This window comes from Convolutriloba macropyga, chromosome 15 (assembly GCF_964194025.1).
Source record: "Convolutriloba macropyga chromosome 15, txConMacr16.3, whole genome shotgun sequence".
Classification (NCBI taxonomy): domain Eukaryota; kingdom Metazoa; phylum Xenacoelomorpha; order Acoela; family Convolutidae; genus Convolutriloba; species Convolutriloba macropyga.
The window spans coordinates 2,751,304-2,768,412 of record NC_134482.1 but is presented as its reverse complement, the minus strand read 5'-3'; the positions used below and the strand labels follow the sequence as shown (position 1 = coordinate 2,768,412).

Here is a 17,109-nt window from a genome sequence, read left to right as displayed (position 1 = left end):
AAACTTTTAACCCGTAAAGTCCAATAGTGAAGGCAAATGTTCAAGATTTTTGTTATTACCAAAACAAACTATAATGAAGTGCATCCACTGATTGTGCGCAAATGAATTTCTCTTCACGCGGGAGAAAAGGAAGGTAGATCCCTGGTAAGTGACAAAATATATGGAACTGCATCTCCCGCCAGAATATGCCCCTCTATTAAAAAATATTTCACAGCCACCTCACATGTTTAACCAATTTAACATCAATTCCCACCTCTTCTAAGGATACTCAAACCAATGTTTAGGCAAAAACTACTATCAGTTTGCTTACATACGCTTACGGGTACTATAATATTGTTCAATGGAAGAAAAGTGGGAGAAAAAGTTCCAAATATATATAGTTTCGAGTGTGTGTATGTGTGTGCTTATGGTTGACTATTTACTTTAGTTAGTAATAATGAGTTATTAATTGTTCTGCTGTTCGAAGAACATGAAGTCGATGAGGAATGCAGCCCCCATGAGAGTGGCCTTGGCCTTCACATCCAAGTCCATCGGGAAGTTGATGGTGAAGGTGTTGGCATTCGTGAACATCTCAGTCGCCACTCCTCTCCACTTCTTCTTCACTGTCCCGATAGTCTGGCTCTTGTCCAGTGTCTGGATCTCAAAGTCCGCACAACAGTCGCACACGCAACATGGCCCTGTATAATAATAATAATTATTATTCCGGCTACTACTCTGGAAATAATGTTTCTGTGGATTTAGTAATCAAAGAACCAAAAAAATGGAATAATTTTTGAAAATGGAATCAACGGGCTGCTTTGCTGCATACCCGGAAAGCCAGGCTAGTCTTTCTTCAAAATTGACAACTTACAAATGTATTGTCCTGTAAAGGGAAAAATCTACTTGAGAACGGTTCTTAGCACTTGAGAAGGGACTATGCAGCTTCATTAAACATGTCAACCTGGTGCATTAAACACGACACTTGAATTAGTTATCGGCACTACTTTGCGCAGATCTCAATATCACTGGAGACATACATAAGCGCAGTATTTGAATTGAATTGAATTGAAGTTTACTAGCTATATCAAACATAGCTGGCAGATTGCCAGAAAACAGCCGCAATAGATTCGTAGATCGGCAGTCTAAAAAAACAGTAAAAAAGACAGACCAAAAAAATTCGTCTTTTCATTGAAGGCTGATCTGTTATATTTTGATTAAAAATCTGTAAAGTTATTGCTGCCTCTATTAGCTGCTCTCAAATAAGCTTCATTTAGAGTGACACACACCCATTTGACCTCATCTCTTTAAATTAAAGTAAATAAAAGTCTATTTCAAAGTGAGAAGTCATCTTTGAGTTAGGTAAGTCACGTGTGACCAAAAATTTAATCACGCGAATGAACAAAAAACTCGCTCCATTAAGAACGAAAAATGACGTCACAAATGCAATTCAGTTGAAATTGCATGAACGAATGAACAAAAAGTGGCTGTGACGTCATATGGTCGTAACAAAAATCATGACGACGAAATAAAAAAACATAGCAGGACAAGTCCTGACGTACAATTCAAAGAATTTTCATTGACTAAACAGAAAAACTAGACCTAGAATAGACTATGAGTGAATTGAGAAAACGATTTTTGAAAAAATCAGAAAAATGAGACAAAAAAACAGAAAACCAATATCAAAGTGCCGCACGTGAACAAAAAAACCACTAGCGAGAAATAAAATTTAATTCAAACAAAAACCTAGGCCTAGAATGAGCTGTTAATAGATTGGGAAAACCATTTAGAAAAAAAATCCGATCCAAAAATCGAAAAAACAGTAAAAATCAGAGTGAAATCAGAGTGAACACCACTACCGAGAAACCGAATTTTCGTTCAAACACCGTTTTCTCACTCTACTTTAAAATTAGAGCGAAAAAAATTCACGCCGCAAAACCACTCGCTTTTTCGCTCCATTTCCTGTTTCGGCGTGACCAAAATCACTACTCCAATTTGACTTCAAAAATCATGAAAATGTGTGAACAGATCTTAAAAAAAAAGACAGCGCCCCAATACAATTCAAATTCTTTGATATTGGCTATCGCTGTGCGGCTATTAATAACATCAAACAATGAATGTTAAATAATGCCTGGAGGGGTTTCCGAAGAGCAGTACTGCTCATCGAGCAGAAAACCTCGACAAGACAAGGTAAGCGACCTTAATTGAAAATGAGGGTTCAAAGGGTTAAATTATCATGAATTTAAACCTGGCAAAAATTGTGCAGAATCGTTCAAACAAAACAACCTTTAAATTGGTGGACACCAATAATCTACATAATCGTATAGGAGATTCATAATTCTGATATCCTAAATGAGCAGTAAACATTACAATTTGAGTAGGATAAAAACTAACAATAGAAATATTGGGATAAAGATAAAATGGGATCTACCTTGGAGATGCAGGGTCTGATTACCCTGTCCGTCCATTATTCTGAACTCCGGAACCCAACAAGACTGCCCTTGGCGCACTTTTCCTATCGGTTCCCCAGCTGCCGTTTCCACGTACACCTCAAATGCACAGTTGCAGGAATCCGCACAGCACGGACACCCAACACAGCATCTGAACTCACGTCTGAATCTCAGCACTTCCTGTCCGAAGTTGTCAGTGACATGGATCACGAATCCCCTGTTGGGTCCACAGCATTGACGTTGGAAACACGTCGACTCCTCTTGTGCGTAGAAAAACTAAAACAAAAACCCATTAGAGCTGTGATTGAATCGTAGTAGCTTTCGGACCCCTTTTTCAATCATAGTCATCATAGCAATTAGTGGAATCTTCCAACAGATTTCAAAATCACAGAAGGAAATGGAACAATAGCGTCTCAGATGACATCGCATCAGGTTCATAGTGTAACTTTTCTATGAAAATGGGAGTAATCGCGTTTTCTCGATCAACCCGATTCTCGAGTTCCGCTGAATGTCAGAACTTTCATATAGCCCACTCTATCCAAAATCAATACAGAACGGGTTGATCTTGCCCAACCGAAAGTTGGCACGCTTTTCTAAGTTTAATTAAGAAAATATCGTAGTTTATTCTCATATTCGGAGTTCGCGTTCATTTTCAATCTACAACTAAAACCTACACCATCGGGCTCTCCGAGCTGACTTTTGTTTACATAATTTGGCACGTTGAATCCCGGAAATTTTTCAAATTTATCAAAGTGATCTAGAAATTGTGAGAAGTCAAAAAAGCACTCAGCACTAGCAGGTCATAACAGGAAAAACAATCACTTCAAAAAATTACAGGAAATCGGAAATTTACAAGCTTCGAAATCTCTTCGCTTAGAATCACTTATTTGTATTATTTGAATGACAGCAATTTAAGTCAATCAAAAATCAAGAAGTCACGCGTTAGAGAAGTCACTCGAGAAGTGAAATAAAAAATTGCATAAAATAGACACACAAGTTTACAATAATTGCCTCCTAAAGCAAAGGAATGTCACGGTTTCATTTGAAACAGTAAACATAGCCGGTCGATTGCCGGTTAAAAGCCGCCATACAGATCGCTGAAACTCCTGGCTAAAAGAGAACGCCAAGACCAATAACCAATAAAGAACCAATAAAGTTCTGGTTTCAGATATGCTCACTTTCAAATCAAAATTCAAACGCAAATGTCTTTCAATCAGAATAGCCGTGTAATTGTCTAGTTTTGATGACGTCCATTATTTTTCATGTATTCTCTATTGTGAAGGTGCTATTGTCGGGGTTTGAAGTATGTAGAAACTAAAGTTTTCATTAATTTACTATATGGATAGCGAGCGTTTTAACTTCGAAGCAGGGCCGACAGTTTTTTATTCTCACTCTCGAGAAAGAAGTTTTCTGACTAAAAGAATCAATTTATCGCACTGATCGTTATATTAATTTTTTCTGGTTGCCCTTTTGTAATTTTTCAGCTTAATAATTTAAATTATAATTCTTGTCAGAACATATCAAGATTGTGTATGTAACAAGATTGCGCCAGCACGCGCCAGGTAAGAGAATAATAGATCGAAAATAATTATGATAGCACTTGATAAGGCAGTTGTTTACAGTATTTTGGTAGTAATGGGACAAAACAAATAGATACTTTTTCCGGTTAGTAAGTGGTTTAATTGGATTTTGGCAGATATACTTGAAATGTTTATAATATCAGGTTTAAACAAGTAATTTTTACATTCTTGAAAAGGTATTAAAGTTTAAGATCCAAATATGGTTATGATGAAATAAAATAGGGAATGATATCACTTTTATAGATAACGAACTATATAGGACGTTACATCTATTTATATATAATAAGTTAGTGCTAAGTTACTTTCAGGAGCGAGGTAAGTCAAAAGAACAAAAAAGTATCACACGATTGACCAAAAACTCCTAACAATAGAGTAACAAATGACGTAACACGCACAAAATCAATTGCTGAGTGATAGAAGTCACCGAGAAAAAGTCCCCCCGTTTGGAAAGCGATCAAACGGTCGAAACAAATATACAAAGACGACGAACTACAAAAAAAAACAGCACGGTAAGCCCTAAACTACAAAATTTCAGTGACTAAACAGAAAATTAGAGCAAAATTAGTGGAAATAAGTAAACCCATTACGTAAGACAAAAAAAACATTAAAAAACATAGCTAGCAGATTGCCAGAAAATAGCCGCAATAGCTTCGTGGATCTACATTCGCAAAACGATAGTAAAAATCGACGAAAAACAGATGTCTTATCAAAAGCTGAGGTGTTACATTTTGAATAAGAATCTGTATAACTTATTGCTGCTTCTATTAGGTGCTCTCAATTAATCTTCAATTAGAGTGACCTTATCTTACCTGACACTCACTTGACCTCATCTCTGAATTAAACAACAGAAAAGTCAATTTCAGAGTGAGGAAGTCATTTTTGAGAGTGAGTTAAGTCACTTAAGACAAAGGACTTTATCACGCGAAAGAACACAAAACTCAATCCATTAAGAGTGACAAATGAAGTCACAAACGCATTTTCGTTGAACGAATGAACAAAAAGCAGATTTGAAGTGGTTGTGACTTCATCTGGTCGTAACTAAAATATTGAGGACGAAAAAAAACATAGCAGCACAAGTCCTGACCTAAAATTTTCATTGACTAAATTAAAAAGAAACCTATAATGAAATATGAATGGATTGGGAAAACATTCATTGGGAACAAAGTCCGATCAAGAAAAATGGAAAACACAGAAATCAGAGTGAAATTGCCGCATATAGACAAAAAACCACTAACAGGAAAAGAAAATTAGGTTCAAACAATAAACTAGGAATGGATTTGGAAAACCATTTAGAAAAAATCCAATCCAAAAACAGAAAAAAGTAAAAATCAAAGTGAAATTGCCGGATGTGAACAAAAAACCATTAGCGAGAAAGCGAATTTTTGTTCAACCAACGTTTTCTCTACTCTAAAATTAGAGTGGAAAAATTTCAAAGACAAAGTTTACAATAACTGCTTCAAACTTTCAGATCAATAAAATAATGAAGTAATATAATCTTTTTGAATTTGTTTTCCAGCAATTTCGATACATTGTTGACTTAGAAAATCTTCGAAGTGCACTTCCAGTTAAAATCATCGGTTTATCCCGATCCCTTAGCGATTTCAACATTCGTTAAATTGTAAAAAAACCACAATAAGATCGCAATAGCTCTCGATATTGATTAGAGACTTAATGGAAACGTTCTCTTCTCTTTCTAAGGTTAATTGGAGGCCTAGTCTTCAACTGATCACTTTGAAATGTCATTTGTGAGCAAGAAAAGTTCTGCCAAAGAAAAACGAAACAAAGCATAACCTGCTTTGAAGAGAGTGCGACAACATTGAAACAACCAGCAGACCTGTAATACCCTTGTTCAACTCTATCAAAGATACAGCAGCTATCAATATATAGCAGCTATCAAAAAGAAAATCTAAATATTCGATTAGTTTTGATAGTTAACATGAACCGACAATACTCGGACAAATTGGTCTCAAACAACAGGTGGGGCAATTTAATTGAGGGGCAGCAGCCTAGATAATTTTTACGGGTGGACAAAATTGAAGACCAATGAGGGTTTCGAATCTCCGACCGCCGGCAAAGTAATCCGCAGCAATTTAGGTCAACCAAAAATCAAGAAAACAAGAGTGCAGGAAGTCAGGCTGAGATGTTACATTTTGATTAGGAATCTGTATAAATTAATGCTGCCTCTATTAGCTACTCTCAAATAACCTTCATTTAGAGTGGCACACATTCACTTGACCTTACCTCTTTGAATTAAAGTAAATAAAAGTCAATTTCAAAGTGAGGAAGTCATTTTTGAGTTAGGTAAGTCACGTGTGACCAAAAATTTAATCACGCAAATGAACAAAAAACTCGCTCCACTAAGAACGAAAAATGACGTCACACACGCACTTAAATTAAAATTGCATGAACGAATTAACAAAAAGCAGATTTGAAGTGGCTGTGACGTCATACGGTCGTAAAAAAAATCTTGACGACTATATAAAAAAAAACAAAGCAGGACAAGGCCTGATGTACAATTCAAAGGATTTTCACTGACTCAACAAAAAACTAGGCCTAGAACGGATAATGAGTGAATTGGGAAATCCATTTCCAAAAAAAATCAGATAAAAAAACAGAAAATCAATGTCAAAATGCCGCATTTGAACAAAAAATTACTAGCGAGAAAGGGAAATTTTGTTCAAACGCCGTTTTCTCTCTACTTTAAAATTAGAGTGAAAAAATTTCACATAGCAAAACCACTCGCTTTTTCGCTCTACTTCCTATTTCGGAGTGACCAAAATCACTACACCAATTTGACTTCAAAAATCATAAAATGTGTGAACAGATCTTAAAAAAAGACAGCTCCTCAATACAATTCAAATTCTTTCAATTGTAGAAAAACAGGAGAAGGCCAATAATAGCCCCAGCTATCGCTGTGCGGCTATTAACAAGTCAAATTGCCGCACGTGATCAAATAGTCGTAATTCAGAAAGCTAATTTTGGTTAGAACACCATTTTCTCACTCTACAACTACAGTGAAAAATTTCATGCGGTATTAATAACATACACAAATTTTATCATGATCACGCCATGCAAGCATATATATAAAATACATTGATAAAATTCAAAACAATGCAGAGATGCATGGTTACGGCAATTAAGCGGTTCAATATTCAAAAACCGACGCATTTCTGTCTAAAAATTTAACACTGAAAACTGACTATATTTTCAATAGAAAAAATTGCGAGTCTAAATGGACAATTAATTGAAAAAAAATCAAGAAAACGTATTGATCGAAAAATTAACAGAGTGTAAAGGGTTGTTTTAAATGCAATTAGATAAGATTGGATAAGCATTAAAAACGGTTCCACAGGGTGCAAAATTAGGCCCTGTGATGTTTAATATTTAAGCGAACAGTTTTTCAACTATCGTTTCGAACTAGTTCAGTTGTTCATTGTTCTTATGATAAATTTCTTATTAGCTCAGACAAGAATAAAAACCTGTCAAAACCACGTCTTGAACGAAATATTTCGAAAGCTATTAATGACTCACAGAATCACATTGACAAGTGGATAAAAATAACAAAATATTGTTGCCAGCAAAAGGAACGATAATCGAAGACTTCTTAATTTCGGCGACAATATTACACAGTTCACTACGGTTGAATAACTTGGCGCTACCATAGATAGCGAACTGACGTTTAATGAAAAAGTGAAAGATACTACACCGGATTACTTGCGGAATAGAAGTTCTAACTGCTATAAGAAAAATAAGTAATTCGGACAAAATAGATTCTCCTGTTAAACGGAGGCTTTTAGGCCGATTACAATATTTAACAATCATTTTCTTGCAAACACAAAAAATATTATTTACAACACGGGAGAAACATTTCAGTCGAAGAATCAAGTTATGGAGGAAACATAACTCTACAGATTTCAAAATTAGGAATGAAAATTCACCAGCGCATTATCTTTTAAAAAACTCCTATGTAATCTATTTTTGTTGCTGACTAAGTAAAGATTCTTCACCCTACAAAAACGAGATGCTCTCCACTTTGCAAATAAAAAAGCAACATCTATCAAAAATGTTAAAACTCCACTCTTAGGAAGAATAATAGGTTTTCAGTTCATTCTATAGTGGCAGAGGCCAACATAATTTACAATTACGCACCTCTTCAGTTATGGACACCAAAAACACCATTAAACATAGTCAGCAGATTGCCGGAAAATAGCTGCCGTTGACGCACATCGGAATTGAAACAGAAAAAGAAAAGATAGAATTTACAGAAATTTTTCTTAAGTCTCAAAAAGTGTTCTAATTCCATGTGCAGTTTCAATTAGATTCTAAAACTAAACTTAATTCGGCTTTAAAACCTGAAGCTATTACGCTTAATTTTAATATCAGCTAGCAACTGCTCTGATGAACTTTGATGACCTCATGCACTGAGTTAATGACCGGACTTTATCGGTTCATTCCGGTTCTTTTGATTTTGCTTTTTGACATTGACCGTATTCACTGCGTTGCGTAAATCAATGCGTCAAAGAATTTAAAATCCATTCAGTTGAAACAATGAGTGAGGTAAGTGACAAGTCAAACGTGAAAATCCTGACAAATGTATAACGAAAAACGTGATCAAAAGGTGAAGCGAATTAAAAAAACATAGCAGCACAAGTCTTGACGTACAATTCAAAGAACTTTCATTGACTAAACAACTACTAGACCTAGAACGGACTATGAATGAACTCGGAAAACTACTAGAGGAAAAATCAGATAAAATGGAAAAAAAAGTAAAAATGGATCTCAAAAAGCCACATGTGAACAAAAACCCGTTAGCGAGAAAGCGAATATTTGTTCAAGCACCATTTTGTCAATCTACCCTAAAATTCGAGTGAAAAAAAATTACACCGCAAAACCACTCGCTTTTTCGCTCCACTTCCTGTTTCGGAGTGACCAAAATCACTACACTAATTGGACTTCAAAAATCATAAAAATCTGTGAACAGATCTTAAGACAGCGCCCCAAACAATTCAAATTCTTTGAATTGTAAAAAAGGAGAGCGCCTAAATAATAGCCGTTGAGAGGCTGACGGCGGCTTAAAAAAATTTTAAAACTTTTCTGGAAAAAGTAATTTAATGACCTGGAATTAATTGATATGAAAGATCTAAATAGAAATAAATTTAATTCTTCATATTAGTTCATTGTGCGTAGAAAATTAGCATATCAGGATTACATATTATTATTTAAGGCAGGTGTACATCATTTAAATATACTAGATACATATGCTCTAGATAAACTTTCTAAAGAACATTCCCCATAAACCACATTTCAATACTTGTTCTTGAGGAAATCACATTTCTCCTAACTTTTTAAAGCAAAGAACAAGCAACCTTCAACAAATGAAGAAATTGTTTATTTGGTAATGCACACTTTGAAATAAAGTTAAAAATGACATTTCCAGTTAGATAACTATGTTGTATTTACATGTTTTAGATTTATAACGAGTCAAATATTTTATAAACGTAGTTATGAGGATACAATCTTAAGACTTTGTGCAAACGCTCGAGGATGCCCAATCTGACCGATGGATTACTAATCAGATTAGAGCAGCACACATTAATTGGATTAGAATATATTCTTTTATCAGAGTAGAGAAACCACTACAATTTTGAGCTTTTTGAAAAACAAAAAGAGAATTATAGCACAAGCGTGTCAAGTGTTAGTCCGAGCGTAATTGATACTAGCAGCATTCAATACTGATATGATACCTCAATGGTTATCAAAGATTGTACAACGTGAAAATATGTGAAGACTAAAATGCTAGAAAATAATTTTGCTGATATCGATTGTAAAGACTCAGAAAAGCAATACGTTAGAAAAAGTTCATTTGAGAGAACGTTAACCTTGAGTCATGAAAATATTCAAATCAATTGTCAGTAGAAGAGTACAAGTGGTGACGCAAACAAGTCAGTAGAACTTCAATAATAGCAGTATAAAATCATTAATCTGGTAGTATGATGCGCTGGAAGTACTCGCTACTAATTTGATGCAATCTGATTAACATCAACTAATCATGTGGGAAAACTTTAAGCGTAATGATTAACTACTATATACTGAGTTTACTTGTTATTCTGTTTGTCCAAGAACCGAAAAACAAAATTGAAAAAAATGCAAGTTGCTCCACACAAACTGGAATATAGTTGCAATAACTCAGCAATGGAATACAATCAAACCACGCTTTCCATCTTTCGAGTTAAAAAAAACATTTGTAATATCAATAGAGACTTCCATAAAGCAGCATCAGTTTTCCCTGATTTTTTCAGCATCAAAAGTCAGATTTTGTATTTAGTCATCTATGATTGTTGACCAACTTACTTATAAGATTGATTTGACAATAGTGAATTCACAAATTTTGGTTTCAGCGGTAAATTAGCATGGAAACATGAGCTAAAGTTAGAAATCAAATCATGCAAAAGAAGTCAAATTAGGAATCGTTGAAAAATTGAAGCTTGAGCTTCAACAATAATGCATTTCACCCAATATTGATGCCAGCAATCAATCACATCATTCATACCATCAAGATCATCGATAAATATTGATGCCGGAGCCACAAATGATTTCATTTGTTTTTATAGTTGGATCGCTCCGAAATCAGTTATGGATAGTATGAGATCACATATGATCCTTGTATGAAATCAAGGAAACATCAACCTGGGTAACTTTATTAGAAGATTAAATGGGCTACATTGAGTGAAGAAGACGGAGAACAAAATCACATTTCTTCCGACACATTTTTAATATCTAAATAAAAATTTAATATTGATATATAGAACCGAAACAATCTGGATTTCAAACAGGAAATTATTGAACAAGATAAAAACCTAATCGAAATAGGCATTCCCAAAGTATTTGTCACGCATACTCAACCGCAGTTATATCCATATTAGCTCAAAAATTAATTTTTTTAGGCACAACGTTTTCAGAGATTTTTTCAGGGATTTGGTTTAAAACAAATTAATTTATCCTTCGTAACAAAGACGGTATATTCAGCGACAAACTTCAACAAAGCACAAATAGAAAAAGCAATGTCCTTATTGCCAAATGATACAACTCAAATTCTTTTATTTAAAGAGGACCAGAGAACATTACGATGCAGAGGTATACCCCAGAATTTCCGCCTTAGTAAAATTGGCTCGAAAATTAGATACATACAATGAACGAAATCAGGAGATATCCTTTGTATCTTACTTTCGCAAAAGGGGTTCCGCGACGATTTGGCGATATCTGCCCGTGACGATTTGGGTATACCTCTGCATCGTAATGAAGATAGGGAAATTGGACTGAATATTTAAGAGTACCGAAAAAACATAGAACCACCGATTAGCTTCAAATTTATAGTTCTGTGTGACCTTGAAAGTCAAGTTTCTTTAAAACACCAAGTAACGATGTCGATTATGACCAAATCTTTTGAATTTTGAATAAAAACGGCGTCAGCTAGATAAACGCAATACAGCTCAAAGACAGAAGCTAACTTCAAAGCAGTCTCTTGTCAAAAGGACAAAACAATCGTGTAATTTTTTTCTTTATTGATAGATTTGAAGACTAAAAGGTTGACATAAAATTTTTCCAAGTATAATGATAATCTTTATTAGCATAAAAAGTTAGAGCTATTGGGTTAATTGTTAGCAGATTAATCAAGAGAAAATTTGTCTGGCAATTTTTTAAATTGTTTTCTCATCGTAACCAAATAGTTCTCTACTGACCATCAATTGCAGGAATGTGACTCTTGCCAACACACAAGGGGCTCAACGAAACAGAATAAAATCGTACTTCAGGTGATAGTAACACTCCTATGTTTTTCACAAACTAGCAAACGATGTTTTAAGGTATTTTTAAAAGTAAGGCGGAGTTATATAAGTTTCCACATGATCCTGTTTCCTTTTTTGTTTATGACTAAATTTCAGTGACTCGGATGTTTTAGCTTCAGACTGCAAACAACTCTTGTTTAATCCTAATCCAACAGAAATTAACCGTATATAAAGTTTGATAATTTCTTTAAAAAATATATCCACTTAAATTCAAACTTTAAATTCTTTATATTGGTTGTAACTGATATTTTCACTAGGACAGGCGGCAACAAATACTGTTTAGAAAGCGATGTATACAGATGCATTACATTAGTCTTGAGAAAAAAGATCAGAAGTTACTATAATCCATTCAACGATCGGAATATCAGAAAATTACCTAGAAAGTAAACTAACTGTCGATATTCCTTGCTTTACCCTTGTGTTTTGCTGGTTTACTTTTCGATCAAAAAACAAGAAAATCTTACAGAAGATTTAATAGAAAAAGCAATATCCTTTTTACCAAATGATACAATTCAAAACCTTTTATTTAAAGACGACCAGAGAACATTACGATGCAGAGGTATACCCCAAAATTTCCGCCTTAGTAAAAGTGGCTCGAAAATTAGATACATACAATGAACGAAATTAGGAGACATCCTTTGTATCTTACTTTTCGCAAAAGGGGTTCCGCCAATTTTGCGATAAAAAGAACATTCGGTGCAAAAAGTAGGTAACAAATCTTGTAGCACGTTTCCGCTCAATTTAGGTATCTTTTAATCGTGCGCATTTTGAGCATGCAAAAAGTAGCTATTTGAGCTAAAGTAGCTTGTTTCCGCAATATTGTTCCACTTTCAATGTATTAACATAGTAAAAACGAACACGAGATACACGCATCAGGCATATCTGCCCGTGACAATTTGGGTATACCTCTGCATCGTAATGAAGATAGGGAAATTGGACTGAATATTTAAGAGTTCCGAAAAAACATAGAACCACCGATTAGCTTCAAATTTATAGTTCTGTGTGACCTTGAAAGTCAAGTTTCTTTAAAACACCAAGTAACGATGTCGATTATGACCAAATCTTTTGAAATTTGAATAAAAACGGCGTCAGCTAGATAAACGCAATACAGCTCAAAGACAGAAGCTCACTTCAAAGCAGTCTCTTGTTAAGAGGAGAGAACAATCGTGTAATTTTTTTATTGATAGATTTGAAGACTAAAAGGTTGACATAAAATTTTTCCAAGTATAATGATAATCTTTATTAGCAAAAAAAGTCAGAGCTATTGGGTTAATTGTTAGCAGATTAATCAAGAGAAAATTTGTCTGGCAATTTTTTAAATTGTTTTCTCAGCGTAACCAAATAGTTCTCTTCTGACCATCAATTGCGGGAATCTGACTCTTGCCAACACACAAGGGGCTCAACGAAACAGAATAAAATCGTACTTCAGGTGATAGTAACACTCCTATGTTTTTCACAAACTAGCAAACGATGTTTTAAGGTATTTTTAAAAGTAAGGCGGAGTTATATAAGTTTCCACATGATCCTGTTTCCTTTTTTGTTTATGACTAAATTTCAGTGACTCGGATGTTTTAGCTTCAGACTGCAAACAACTCTTGTTTAATCCTAATCCAACAGAAATTAACCGTATATAAAGTTTGATAATTTCTTTAAAAAATATATCCACTTAAATTCAAACTTTAAATTCTTTATATTGGTTGTAACTGATATTTTCACTAGGACAGGCGGCAACAAATACTGTTTAGAAAGCGATGTATACAGATGCATTACATTAGTCTTGAGAAAAAAGATCAGAAGTTACTATAATCCATTCAACGATCGGAATATCAGAAAATTACCTAGAAAGTAAACTAACTGTCGATATTCCTTGCTTTACCCTTGTGTTTTGCTGGTTTACTTTTCGATCAAAAAACAAGAAAATCTTACAGAAGATTTAATAGAAAAAGCAATATCCTTTTTACCAAATGATACAATTCAAAACCTTTTATTTAAAGACGACCAGAGAACATTACGATGCAGAGGTATACCCCAAAATTTCCGCCTTAGTAAAAGTGGCTCGAAAATTAGATACATACAATGAACGAAATTAGGAGACATCCTTTGTATCTTACTTTTCGCAAAAGGGGTTCCGCCAATTTTGCGATAAAAAGAACATTCGGTGCAAAAAGTAGGTAACAAATCTTGTAGCACGTTTCCGCTCAATTTAGGTATCTTTTAATCGTGCGCATTTTGAGCATGCAAAAAGTAGCTATTTGAGCTAAAGTAGCTTGTTTCCGCAATATTGTTCCACTTTCAATGTATTAACATAGTAAAAACGAACACGAGATACACGCATCAGGCATATCTGCCCGTGACAATTTGGGTATACCTCTGCATCGTAATGAAGATAGGGAAATTGGACTGAATATTTAAGAGTTCCGAAAAAACATAGAACCACCGATTAGCTTCAAATTTATAGTTCTGTGTGACCTTGAAAGTCAAGTTTCTTTAAAACACCAAGTAACGATGTCGATTATGACCAAATCTTTTGAAATTTGAATAAAAACGGCGTCAGCTAGATAAACGCAATACAGCTCAAAGACAGAAGCTCACTTCAAAGCAGTCTCTTGTTAAGAGGAGAGAACAATCGTGTAATTTTTTTATTGATAGATTTGAAGACTAAAAGGTTGACATAAAATTTTTCCAAGTATAATGATAATCTTTATTAGCAAAAAAAGTCAGAGCTATTGGGTTAATTGTTAGCAGATTAATCAAGAGAAAATTTGTCTGGCAATTTTTTAAATTGTTTTCTCAGCGTAACCAAATAGTTCTCTTCTGACCATCAATTGCGGGAATCTGACTCTTGCCAACACACAAGGGGGTCAACGAAACAAAATAAAATCGTACTTCAGTGATATTAACACTCCTATGTTTTTCATAAACTAGCAAACAATGTTTCTAAGTTTTTTTTAAAAGTAAGTCGGAGTTATTTAAGTTTTCACATGATCCTGTTTCCTTTTTTTCTTTATGACTAAATTTCAGTGACTCGGATGTTTTAGCTTCAAACTGCAAACAACTCTTGTTTAATCCTAATCCAACAAAAATTAACCGTATATATAGTTTGATAATTTCTTTAAAAAATTATATCCACTTAATTTCAAACTTTCAAGTCTTTATATTGGTTGTAACTGATATTTTCACTAGGACAGGCGGCAACAAATACTGTTTAGAAAGCGATGTGTACAGATGCATTACATTAGTCTTGAGAAAAAAGATCAGAAGTTACTATAATCCATTCAACGATCGGAATATCAGAACTTTACCTAGAAGTAAACTAACTGCCGATATTCCTTGCTTCACCCTTGTGTTTTGCTGGTTTATTTTTCGATCAAAAAACAAGAAAATCTCAGAGAAGATTTAATTGAAGTTTGATGGACTTTTAAATAGTGCGATTTCACTTCGCTTTCTGCCGGAACCAATTGGTAGCTGGTCCTCTCAATCGTGTTTTCAAATCAGATTCAAATAAGTCATAGCCGTGTTAATTTACGTTATTGAAATAGAAATATAAAGTAACTGAAAATTTATGCAAAATCTTCGAAATCGTACTTCAAAAAGGTTGATGTGCTCCTTCAATGCACGAAGAGAGGGGAAAGACGAAAACAGATTCATCGTCATGGTTGTGTCCGCAACTGAATATCGAAGTTACCAATTTAAAACAATCCATTAAGACATCGGTGAAACGGTTTGTTTGATCTGCTTTAATGAGTTTCACTCAGAGTTAAACTTCACTCAGGTTTTCATGAGAGCCTTTTTAATGGTCGTAGCGGTTATATAGATATCAGGATTTATTATGAATCCCTTCTCCGCCTTAAAATGAGAATTTTTAAGCACCAAGCTAAAATCGGTGCTTATTTAATTTCTACAAATGACTGCAACAACTTTTCAACTCTCATCAAGTTCTCATAATATTTGAAGACCTAAGAGCAAAAAAAGTATTTCTCGAAATATTGCTTTCAGCAGTAATATTTCAAGAATTTATCAAAAGGTCTAGATTGTTAAATATCTGTCCTTAATCAGAAGTAAAAATTTCCAACATAATTACCTAGAATATGTATAAAAAGATTGGCAGGCTAAAATATGTGAAGGGAAATTGGAATGAACATCAGCGATTTTACGGGCATTTGATTCTCGAGGCAAAAAAATGAAAAGGTCTCTTCAACGATCGATTCACTTTCTCAAGAGATTTTAAACGAGATCGATCAACCAAAATTGGGAAAACAGGCCAGCAAAAAGTTTCGAACGCCCATCTGCTCGTGTCATTTGGAACTGTTGATAGAGTGATCAAATGATACCACGACAAGAACGACATCGAAAACATCAAGCAACAATAAACCTCTATGCAAATATACAATATTAGTAAGAAAGGAGAGGGGGGGGGGTTGTCGTCCAGAAAATGCATCATTCCATACATGTAATTTAGGTTAGTTTAAAATGATGCGAAAACTGAGCGACAGACTCCACCATTTCTTACTACTGATATCAACTTCTCATGCGAAAAAAGAATGTCTCGCTATTTGCTCACTTAATATTACCTATTCACATTAAAAAATTCACCTTAAAATGATAGAAAACCAATACTCTGTAATTGTTATTTGCTTCCAAAAGCTGCCTTGGTCACGAACAAACTCAAACTTACCATTTGGTTGAGTGCATTTCTAATTTCAAATCGGTTTCGCTGCTCCCAACCAGTAAATATCTCCATGCAATCTTTCTTCTGCCTCACCAACATCTGGTCTATTTGCGTTAGGTACTCCAATCCAGGTGGACAACCCGGAATGCCCTGGGGCTTAGCCATCCAGTCTGAGTACTGTGTATTTTGCATCTGCATTGTAATCAGCTTTCAAAGCATAAACCTCGAAAAAGTAAACTATCTAACCAAGTGGTAAATTATAAAAACTACTATAAATAACTCACGCTTTTAGTGACATGTATATTTATGAAAACAGTGTACCATTTATTAAGAACGCAAACACCGTTCGCGGTGCTTTTGTTTGTGACTACAATTTATCCACTTCCTGTTTGCGCGTTAAAAAGACTAATTTGATTGTAGAACTGCGTTACAAATGCTCTGATGAATCAATTACCGGTACTAAGATGCTGCCTCTTGCTCTAAACGGCTCAAGTAATTAGACTGCTATTTCCACGTGAATAAATATATATAACTAACGTGAAGGACTTCGATATATATTAAAATTTTGGGTTTTTACCATAATAGCCCCC

The 17,109-nt window shown here is 34.5% G+C and overlaps 1 protein-coding gene across 1 annotated transcript; it reads right to left on the bottom strand.

Moving 5' to 3' along the window:
* Positions 1 to 211: 211 nt before the first annotated feature.
* On the bottom strand, positions 212 to 16,790 carry LOC142354007 (phospholipid scramblase 1-like). Its single transcript, XM_075406258.1, has 3 exons — positions 16,526 to 16,790; positions 2,408 to 2,702; positions 212 to 677 (listed from the first exon to the last, which is right to left on the bottom strand). The coding sequence occupies exons 1-3, from the start codon at positions 16,715 to 16,717 to the stop codon at positions 445 to 447; spliced, it is 720 nt and encodes a 239-aa protein (XP_075262373.1). The 5' UTR covers positions 16,718 to 16,790; the 3' UTR covers positions 212 to 444.
* Between the last annotated feature and the right edge of the window lie 319 nt (positions 16,791 to 17,109).

Coding starts and splice junctions, on each gene's coding strand:
- LOC142354007 (XM_075406258.1), bottom strand. CDS start 16,717: ATGCAGATGCAAAATACACAGTACTCAGACTGGATGGCTAAGCCCCAG. Junction 2,703..16,525: donor GAAATGCACTCAACCAAATG/GTAAGTTTGAGT, acceptor TTTTTGTTTTAG/TTTTTCTACGCACAAGAGGA. Junction 678..2,407: donor TCAGACCCTGCATCTCCAAG/GTAGATCCCATT, acceptor ATTATTATACAG/GGCCATGTTGCGTGTGCGAC.